The sequence below is a fragment of the Berghia stephanieae genome, chromosome 2, assembly GCF_034508935.2.
Source record: "Berghia stephanieae isolate SIO BIC M18660-M18661 chromosome 2, UCSD_Bste_1.3, whole genome shotgun sequence".
Classification (NCBI taxonomy): domain Eukaryota; kingdom Metazoa; phylum Mollusca; class Gastropoda; order Nudibranchia; family Aeolidiidae; genus Berghia; species Berghia stephanieae.
Genome location: NC_088361.1, coordinates 106,980,131 through 106,991,822, shown reverse-complemented (window position 1 = coordinate 106,991,822; position 11,692 = coordinate 106,980,131). Strand labels below are relative to the sequence as shown.

The following is an 11,692-nucleotide window of genomic DNA, read 5'->3' as shown; positions in this document are numbered from 1 at the left end:
GTAGTAGTAGTAGTAGTAGTAGTAGTAGTAACAGTAAGTAGTAGTAGTAGTAGTAGTAGTAGTAGTAGTAGTAGTAGTAGTAGTAGTAGTAGTAGTAGTAGTAGTAACAGTAGTAGTAGTAGTAGTAACAGTAGTAGTAGTAGTAGTAGTAGTAGTAACAGTAGTAGTAGTAGTAGTAGTAGTAGTAGTAGTAGTAGTAGTAGTATAGTAGTAGTAGTAACAGTAGTAGTAGTAGTAGTAGTAGTAGTAGTAGTAGTAGTAGTAGTAGTAGTAGTAGTAGTAGTAGTAGTAGTAGTAGTAGTAGTAGTAGTAGTGGTAGTAGTGCAAGTAAATATTGTAGAAGTAGTAGTAATTATAGAAGGGTGAGAATGAGAAGGAAAGAGGAGGGGTAGATATGTGGTAAGAAATAATGATTTTTCAAGAGGAATTCTCTACTCATATAATTTTACTTCAACAGTAGAGGAGCAAGAGAAGGCCAACAAACATGATAAATTCCTGTTAATCGACACATCTGTCTAACTTTACATTTGAATGTATATTTTAAAAAATCTAATTAAATGCTCAATTTCATCACCTACCCAGTTTCCTTCATTGGCAGATGAAGGCATGAATTTCCGTCCTTTTGTCATGATATTTGTTCATGAACAAGAAAATTATTATTTCAACTCAAGTAGTTGATTGACTAGGTTCAATTCTTATTTAATATTCCATTTGCAGCACACACACACACACATAAAATTAGAAATAACGGTATTTGGCCTCCAATGCAAACGGCTATAATGGACACGGCAGCTTTGCGTCGTTGGCAACACAAGACTATAATGAACCAAATGTTTCAAATCAATCAGTAATCGAATCAGGCCAGACGGTGATCAATAGACCATGACGCTATCGGAGATTTATAATCCATATCAAGGTATTTGTCCGTACCAAATCCCAGGCGTCAAAGCTCGATCTTAAGAAATCGATCGAAAACCAGCAATAGACTTCATAAACTGATATCGCACATTGTCTTCGTGATATTAATATATTAGCCCCAAGAGTAGGTTCAGTCTATTAGAAAATATTAATTCTGATAAGAACAGTAAGATAATTTTTGTTTGGCTTTTGTTGACATAAGTCAGTAGTCTAAGTACATGATCGACGAGCGATTTCAAAAAGTATTGATAGTTGTCAAGAAACAATATCATAGCCAGCCACTGTGAGAGGTTTGTTGTTAGGGGCATGACGCGAACTGTCCAGGGGCGTCGACAACACAAATGGGTCGGTCAGGCAATTGCATAGCCAAGCCATTGTTTGTTTATTTTAAGGTGTTTAACGGCGCATTCAACACTACTAAGCGCCAGTTTCTAGCTTTAATCACTTTTCATGATTTATTTAAGTGTTTAACGCGCGTTCAACACTACTAAGAGCCAGTTTCTAGCTTTAATCACTTTTCATTTGTTTATTTTAAGGTGTTTAACGGCGCATTCAACACTACTAAGCGCCAGTTTCTAGCTTTAATCACTTTCATTGTTTATTTAAGTGTTAACGCGCGCTCACACTACTAACGCCAGTTCTAGCTTAATCACTTTTAAAAATTGCCCAAAGAGGCCAATGCTCCTCCATGTCTATGTATGACCAAAACGTGTGCGTTAAACTCCATAAAATCATAATGTTAACAATTTGTTTTAAAAAGTACAGTTTTGAATTTATATCAGCTTGAGTAAAGGAAAATAAAATAAATAAAAGTGAAGGACTGTATTGGACTCAGAACGCCTTTACAAACAACAATACAAACATTTATGACAGGAGGAACATTTCTAAAATGTTGGCGAATGAATGGTTTGGGGTCAAAATATTCATATTTTACAATGAAAACGATTGTATGGAAGAGTGCGAAAATTCTCATCCAAAATAATTCAATTTTGCTCTATACATAATACTTCCATTATCTGTGGAATAACAGCGGCAACAATAAAAACACCCCATTATCGTCGTAGTCGTCATCATCGTTGTCTTCGACTTATATATTACTTCAATCACCTCTATCATTACCCCCCCCCCCCCCCCAATCATCACAACCATTACAGCTCTTACTGTTATTACTAAACTACTCCCCCCCGCCCACGCAGTCCTTCAGAGCCATGAGCCGGAGTTTATCCCTTTTTCTTTAGCGTGAAACGGACAATAGCAATAGCTTGTTACACTTTGGATAGGAATATAATCTACTTTCCGCAGGTCTAACAGACCCAGCTACCCAATCACTGCTGGTTGGATAGGGGAGTCAGAAAAAATCTCGACTGCAGCTGGGATTGATCTTGTTCCCTTTGCGTGCGAAGCGAGTGCTCCACCGACTGAGCTATCCGGATGCCCACTACTACTACTACTACTACTACTACTACTACTACTACTACTACTACTACTACTACTACCACTACTACTACTACTACTACTACTACTACTACTACTACTATATTATAAAACTTCTACTATACACTACTACTACTACTACTACCACTACTACTATACTACTACTACTACTACTACTACTACTACTATACTACTACTACTACTACTACTACTATACAACTACTACTACTACTATATATATTAAAACTACTACTACAGCTACTACTACTACTACTACTACTACTACTACTACTACTACTACTACTACTACATACTACTACTACACTACTACTACTACACACTACTACTACTACTACTACTACTACTACTACTACTACTACTACTACACTAACTACACTACTACTACTACTACTACTACTACTACTACTACTACTACTACTACTACTACTACACTACTACTAACTACTACTACTACTACACAACACACAACAACAACAACAACACTACTACTACTACTACTACTACTACTACTACTACTACTACTACTACTACTATACTACTACTACTACTACTACTACTACTACTACTATACTACTACTACTACTACTACTATTACTACTACCACTACTACTACTACTACTACTACTACTACTACTACTACTACTACTACTACTACTACTACTACTACTACTACTACTACTACTACAAGAATATAATAACTCTGAAGCAATCCTTTTTCAAACCCTATAAAATAAAACGCAATGTGCATAACATTTAAATTTGTCAACACAACGCTCCTGAATGGCAACCATACTCGTTTCTTTTTATTAAATGGCCCCTGTTTACATTCAGCCACTGCCAGACCTCTGCTTTACCAGTTAATTGTCCTGCTCTGGAAAAACCTCGTATTAAAAATTTGGCCAGAAAACTCGTCCTTCAAATATCGATCGATTTAAATGTCCCTCGCCTTTGCAAAAACTCTCAGATATTGGACTTAGCGATATCCGAGGTTTGAGAGTTTTTGTCAAGATGAGGGTCATTTAAATCAATCGGAATTGAAGGACGAGTTTTCTGGCCAAATAATTAAATACGAGTTTTTCGAGAGCACGGCAGTTAACTGGTTAACAATAGCTTATTTCATTCTTCCCTTCCACCCACCACCTATTATTAATCTGCTTTGTACACCTCGCCTCGTTGCTCGCTTCCCTGTGTGACCTGTACCGATTCCACACAATGATCGGTGATCACTAATAATAATATGTGAAATCTGTGATAGCTGTATTGCTCGGTAGTTGTTCAACACATTGACGCTTTGCCCCTAAAACGTGTAGATATAGATAGTATGCAGTTGACGTCACTCAGGTCTTTGTTATTGTATTTTGCCATACGCGTTTGTGAGTGATTCTCACTAAATTGTATTACCCCGACTATAAAAGTTCATGATTGCACAATGTTTTGTGTGTTGGTCCGTTATACTTTCGGATGGCAATGTTATGAGCTCCTTAGCCAAGCGCATACTATCTATACTAGTAGTTTTCTTTCATTGTCCAAATAGTGAAAAGAAGGAAAAAACAACAAAAACATCCATGTCGTTCAGAGTCATACAATCCATGGAGCTTGGTTTTATCCCGTATTGTGTATATTATAATTTAAATGGACAAGAACAATTGCTTGTTATCGTTTAGCAAAGTACTTCCCGTCAACTCGAACAGATCTAGCTGCCCAACCACTGCTGGGCTGAAAGATGGCTCAGGCATCAATCTCGATCGAAATAGGTCTTGTTCTGTTAATTCGGCTTATCCCAAATCGACCTGAATAGCCCATGGATTCAGGTCGGCGATGAAAAACGAGACGTATATGCTTTTAACTCACTCAACCCTAACAACGACTATACCCGTAGTATAACCGGGGTTACTTTTACCCCATGCCTATTTATTACATTCTTCTGAGACAAATTTTAGGCGTAATAACAAAGCTAATGTTCTTAATTTTTACATGTTAATGGTAGTTGAATAAAACTATCTATGTAATGCTAATTTTTAATACAAATTTTTCCAATGTTGAAAAGTAGCAAAAATCTCTAGGATTGAGTGAGTTAAGGAGAGAAAGTTTGCAAATTTTATACGTCCTATCCAAGATGGAATTTAAATTCGGTGCTCCCCTTTAGTAGAGCAGCGTTGTACTTGTCCGAAAATTGCACAAATGCTTAACAAGCTGCATGCCCCATGCTATATTATATATTATTGTCTAACCGGTGTGACTTCAACACATTATCATCTATTAATCAATGCTTAAACAGCATGATATTCAACGAATACAGGACCGACATAGTCAATCGTTTAGAAAAGCTTTTAATGACAAAGGCTGAAAGCCAACCGGTAGAAATTGTCAATTAATGCAAAACGATCATTGAAGGAACGAAAAAGAAAACACGCACAAAATAAACAAACAAACAAACCAAAAACAAACAAACAAACCCCCACCCCCCAAAAAAAGACAAGAAAAAAAATATAACAACAACAAATAAAACGGTAAAAATAACACCCCCCCCCCCCCCCCGCCAAAAAAAATAAAATAAAATAAATTGACAAACAAAGACGAAACACACACACACACACACACACACTCACGCACACACACACACACACACACACACACACACACACACACACATATATATATATATTTTTTTTTTTTTTTTTTTTTAAAATATATATATATATATATGTATATATATATATATATATATATATATATATATATATATATATATATATATATATACATATATATATATATGTATATATAAATACAGAGAAAGAGACAAGACTCCAACATTGTGGTAAATATTAAAATAATAATTCTCTACATTGCTACATGTCGAGCACTATCCGTACCACGTTTGTATCAAACACGATTCAATATATATATAGTATGTATAAGCATAGGTGCCCGTTCAATGAGCAGGATGATAGGTTGATCAACACAAAATTTAAAATTCAAATGTTGATGAATAAGATTTTAATTCAATGTCTAGTGTCTAGACAATTTATAAAATAATACGTTTTTAATGTCTCGTAAGATAACTCCACGGCGCTTTACAGAGAGATAATTCGAAAAACCATAGACTTAGGTTTACTCCCCAATAGTGTACACGTCCCTGAGTCTCGGGTTCACTCCCCCACTGTTGCCTACTTTCTTTCCATAACTTTATCGGATATGTCGGGTTTAGTAAAAAAAGTAATTGCTTTTTTTTTTTTACGAAACCCAGTCCCAGGTTCACTCCCCACTGCTGCCTACTTCCCATAACTTTGTCGGGTTTCGGCGTGTTTCGTAAAAAAAGAAACACCCCTATAAATACCACGTGTATTCAGTAAATAGATGTCAATTGTAGTCAAATATTGAGTATCTATTTAAATTATTATTATTATTATTATTATTATTATTATTATTATTATTATTATTATTATTATTATTTATTATTATTATTATTATTATTATATTATTATATTATTATTATTATTATTATTGTATTATTATTATTAATATTATTATTATTATTATTATTATTATTATTATTATTATTATTATTATTATTATTTATTATTTATTATTATTATTATTATATTATTATTATTATTATTATTATTATTATTATTATATTATTATTATTATTATTATTATTATTAATATTATTATTATTATTATTATTATTATTATATTAATATTATTATTATTATATTATTATTATTATTATTATTATTATTATTATTATTATTATTATTATTATTATTATTATTATTATTATTATTATTATTATTATTATTATTATTATTATTATTATTATTATTATTATATATTATTATTATTATTATTATATTATTATTATTTTTATTATTATTATTATTATTATATTATTATTATCAGTAATTATTAATATATTACGCAATTAATTCACGAATAATTACGCAATTCCGCTCAATTAAAAATGGCAGAAAGTCTGGCTACATATTTATAATGAATCGGGTTTGTCTTAGATGACAAAAAAAAAAAACAAAAAAAAAAACAAAAAAAAAAAAAAAAAACAAACAACAACAACAAATGAGACAAACAGAAAAAAGCAAGATTTTAAAAAGTAATAAACAATAGAAGAGCACATCAATGAAAAACAACAACGAGATTATAACACATCAAAGATATTCGTAATAAATCGATAACTGATTAAATTACTCCAACTATTTGATTAAAAAAAAATAATAACATAATCATAATAATGATGATGATGACGATTACAACAACAACAACAATAATAATAATAGTAAGTAAGTAGAAATAATAATAATAATAATAATAATAATAATAATAATAATAATAATAATAATAATAATAATAATAATAATAATAATATTAATAATAATGATAATAATAATAATAATAATAATAATAATAATAATAATAATAATAATAATAATAATAATAATAATAATAATACAAGAACAATAGTATAATATCAACATTAAAGCATATTACAAGCAAATAAAATTACTAAAACAAAATTTAAAAAAATATCAATAGACAGAAGGAATTTTAAAAATATTGGGGAAAAGAACAAAACAAAGTTACCCCGACCGAGATTTGAACTCTCGAACCTTAGGCTCACAGTCAAACAGCTTATATGCACCAAGCCATAGTGTCACTGACATTTTAGTGACATTTAATCATGTCTATTTAGACATTTAAAAATGTATTTGAATGCCACTCTTAGTTTGATATTTTGAACTATGTTAATTGCACAACAGCAGAAATTTAAAAATTACGATCAAAATAATTTTATAACTTTGAATCGGGCTGTCAGTTACTACACGTGTTCAATCTGGAAGTAGGTCAGCAGTTTATTTACATTCAACCGAGATTGTCGCACTTTTCACTCTCTCTATAAAAATGAGTTCCTTATGGATACTGAATAGTGGCAAAGCACTATTCATTATCTGATACTGAATAACCACTTCGTAATTGTTTTGCATTCAAAATGCGTCTCAAAACATTAATACTAGATAGTAGATGAGCCCTTCCCAAAGTCTGAAATCTAATTAGGGTTTTTGCATTTTAACGTCAAATTTTGGTTCACTAAACATCTTATTCTTTCACTCTTTTAAGTCAGAAGTAGGTACATGAAGATGGAAGAGGGGTGGTGGTGGTGGTGGTTGTGGGGGTAATGAATGTGTTGTGCATGGATGCGGGCGAGTGTAATGTTTGGTTGCACACTCAAGTCTATGTGTTTTGTTTTTGAGGGTTTTACGGCGCTTGCAACACATTACGGTCATATCAGCGCCAGTAAAAAGGAAGAAATGGGATAGTAAAAAGTTCTAGAATTACAATTAAAGCACGCAAGAAAAGGTAAGACAAAGGAGAATTGGTTCAAATAGAAAACAGATGTAGATTCCAAGAGCACACCATCAAAGTACTTAGTTTGAGATCACCTAAAAGTCTCATCCACACACAAGCACAGGTCCCCACTATGAGTAATACACTCAAATGTTAACAAATCATATATATGTGTGTATGTATGTGTGTGTGTGTGTGTGTGTGTGTGTGGGTGTGTGTGTGTGTGTGTCTGTGTGAAAATAAGATACTATCACTCTGAAACCAGAAGATCATTCACACAATTTTCTTATTCAGTCCTCCGAAGAATGGTTTTACCCTTCAAATGAGATTGGAACCAATTTTATGACATCACACCTTTGTTCCCTATCACTATCAGCTCTTGACTCGTATCCTCTTTTGCAATGGTGTTCAAAATCTTATTGGAAATGGGATAACTTTATTTGAACACCTGAGTACAGTGAGAGAATGTGAGTAAAGAGCCTTTTCCAAGGACTCAACTATGCGCCGAGCGAGGCTCGAACCCAGGACCTTCCGATCCGAAAGCGAGTGTCATACCACTAGACTACATAGCCGCACGAAGTTCATTATGAAAATTAAACAACGGTCATATTGAATAAATCGGGGTTCAGTCAGTTCTAGACCCACAATGGCTTCAAGAGATCACACATTATGGCAAGTGCTTGACTCCAATCAGTCCTATGTGCGGCTATGTGGTCTTGTGGTATGACACTCGCTTTCGGTCGTAAGGTCCTGGGTTCGAGCTCCGCTCGGCGCATAGTTGAGTCCTTGGAGTAGGCTCTTTACTCACATTCTCTTACCGTACTCAGGTGTAAAATGAGTACCTGGCAGTTTACAGCTTTGTCTCTGTCCGAAAAAAATATAAGATCGCCTAACAGGCGTCATGTCCCGTCCTAAATGTTAAATGTTGCTGTTGGCCAGTGACCCCCTGTAAAGCGCTTTGAGCACATTTAGTGGATATTGCGCTATATAAAAGCTCAATTTAAAAAAATAATTTTTAAGTATGTAGTTTTATTAAAGAAAAGAAAAAAAAACACCCAAATGGTTGCATTTATATAGAAAACCATGCTCTAAGAACGACATTTTAAAAGAAATATTCTGATGCTTGAGAAAAGAGAGAAAAACATGCAGCCCGTTAAGCGCTACCAAAATTATGTCGTTTTTTTTTTGTGTTTTTTTTTTTTTGAAGAGGAGCCCTCTGAATTTGATATTATCACCGGTGGGATGAGAAAAATTTGAACAAAATGTAGCCCAGAAGTTTTCTGAATTCTCCGTTCTCAGTTTCTTCCATCCTCAGCAGTTACTGTTTTTCATAGCCAGTCTTTGATGTTGTCAACTCATTGTTTGTTGGTTTGACTTTCTTTCATTTACCGCTCAGCTTTGTTTTTGTCTAAATTGTTTTTCTGACCTTGAAATGTCAAAAAATGTATCAAATTTCTCGCGTTTGATGTTTATCACCAGTCATCTTCGTGTTATTTTCAAGCGAGGATTTTTATCGTTGTGTTATTTTATTCGTCCATAGAGCTGTCAGTGACATACTTCTTTCCAGTAATTAACCCCTTCCCTCGTCGTATTTTAAAATAATTAATTGAGCTCTTATAGCGCAATATCCACTAAATGTGATCTACAATGCGCTTTACAAGGGGTCCCTGGTCAACAGCAACATTTAACATGTAGGACGAGACATGACGCCTGTTAGGCGATATTACTTTTCGTTGGTCACACCAAGGAATAGTTATGACCTCAATACTCCTAGGCAGTCGCATGGTTGGATTGGTTGGAAATATTTACTTAATTGAATTTTAAATCTATTGGATGTGACATTTATATTGATGATGTATTGATGCCCTTTTATGCTCTTAATTGTTTTGATACCTTGGTTGATTATTTTTTTTAAAATGCGCTTTGGGGTTTCGACGAAAGGCGCTATATAAATATGCTTATTATTATTATGATTATTATTATTTCATTATATTTTGTCTTTTATTGAAAAACAAGCTCACCGAGTTCGTTCAATGTTGGTTGATAATGATGATAAGTCGACCAACTCAAGATTAATGATTGAAATTTTGAGTAATATTTGAACTCAATTTCTATTGTCTTAAAAGCCAATGCATTTTTCGCTTGTTGTTGAGATACCAGTATTTTATGCGCCTGTAGTAACTACTTGGTATGACACAGACTGAGCTGGAGGGACTGGTTTCTCATTCAGCTATTTCTTTTCTCTCCTCCAAGCATTCTGAATATGATAAAACAAGGATTTGTCAACAGTGAAATAAGCTGAATTTTCTCTGTTTCGAAACATTTTTACAACTGTAGTTGTAAAATGTAAATGAGCTGATACTTTGTGCGGCTATGTGGTTTAGTGGTATGACACTCGCTTTCGGATCGGAAGGTCCTGGGTTCGAGCCTCGCTCGGCGCATAGTTGAGTCCTTGGAAAAGACACTTAACTCACATTCTCTCACTGTACTCAGGTGTAAAATGAGTATCTGGCCGTCCACAGCGTTGTCTCTGTCGGCAAAATTGTAATATCGCCTAGCAGGCGTCATGTCTCGTTCTACATGTTACGTGTTGCTGTTGGTCAGGGACACTTTGTAAAGCGCTTTGAGCACATTTAGTGATACTGCGCTATATAAATACGCTCTAGGCAGAATAGCTTCAAATGTGTAAATGTTCATCCTGTTCATCATGATGATGGGCTTATGATTGTATTCATAAAAGAAAAGGAGTGTCCGACATGATGGCTAGTTAATATTGAGTTTAACTCACTCAGTCCTAGAGATTTTTGCTACTTTTAAAAATTGGAAGAAATTTATTAAAAATGAGCATCTACATTGTAGATAGTTTTATTCAAGTATCATTAACATGTAAAAACTAAAAACATTAGCTTTGATACTACGCCTATAATTTGTCTCATAAAAATGTAATAAATAGGCATGTGGTAAAAGTAATCCCGGGTAAACTACGGATATAGTCGGCGTTAGGGTTGAGTGAGTTAACGACAATGCCAAGGGATGTGAAATTGGGAATGATAAGAGCCAAAATGTGTTTATTCGGAGGTAAACAATCAACATTGGCAAGCAATGGGGACACACATGAAACCTGTCAACATCCTGGTCACACTTGGTAAAAAAAACCCCCCAAAAAACTTGAGCTTTTATATAGCGCAATATCCACTAAACGTGCTCAAAGCGCTTTACAAGGAGTCCCTGGCCAACAGCAGCACATAACATATAGGACGAGACATGACGCCTGTCAGGCGATATTACAATTTTTTGGGACAGAGACAACGCTGTTAACGGCCATGTACTCATTTTACACCTGAGTACGGTGAGAGAATGTGAGTAAAGGGCCTTCTCCAAGGACTCAACTATGCGCCGAGCGAGGCTCAACCCAGCACCTTCCGATCCGAAAGCGAGTGCCATACCAGTAGACCACATCAGCTTCAGTAAGGAGAGAAGGAAACATTCTGCCAAGACATCCCATCGCTTTATAAGTGGCATCATGTCCCAACCATGGCCACGTATAACGAATGAAGCCACTGATCAAAGAATACTATTGGCTTATTGAAGCTATGTCTTCATGTAGACAATTGTCTCAATCAATGTAGGCTTTTTTCCCCTGTTTAAAAAATAACTCTCTGTTGTTTTTGTTTTTTTTTGTTTTTAAGGGTTTTACGGCGCTTGCAACACATTTAGGTTATATCAGCGCCAGTAAAAAGGAAGAAATGGGATAGTAAAAAGTTCTAGAATTACAATTAAAGCACCCAAGAGAAAGTAAGACAAAGTGGAACTGGGAACAAATAGGGATCAAGTGTAGATTCCAAGAACATAATACCAATGTACTTAGTTTGCAATCACCTATAAGTCTCATCCGGACACAAGCACAAAATCCAACAAAGAGGAATACACTCAAATGCTTACATTATACATTCAA

General features: G+C 34.2%; 1 protein-coding gene across 1 annotated transcript in view; it reads right to left on the bottom strand.

Moving 5' to 3' along the window:
• Positions 1-798, bottom strand: part of LOC144966187 (testis-expressed protein 36-like) — a 39,735-nt gene extending 38,937 nt beyond the window's left edge. Inside the window, exon 1 of the mRNA XM_078902343.1 lies at positions 579-798. Coding sequence (XP_078758469.1) covers positions 579-629 — 51 coding nt within the window. The 5' untranslated portion in view covers positions 630-798. The remainder of the gene's footprint in view (positions 1-578) is intronic.
• Positions 799-11,692: the final 10,894 nt, after the last annotated feature.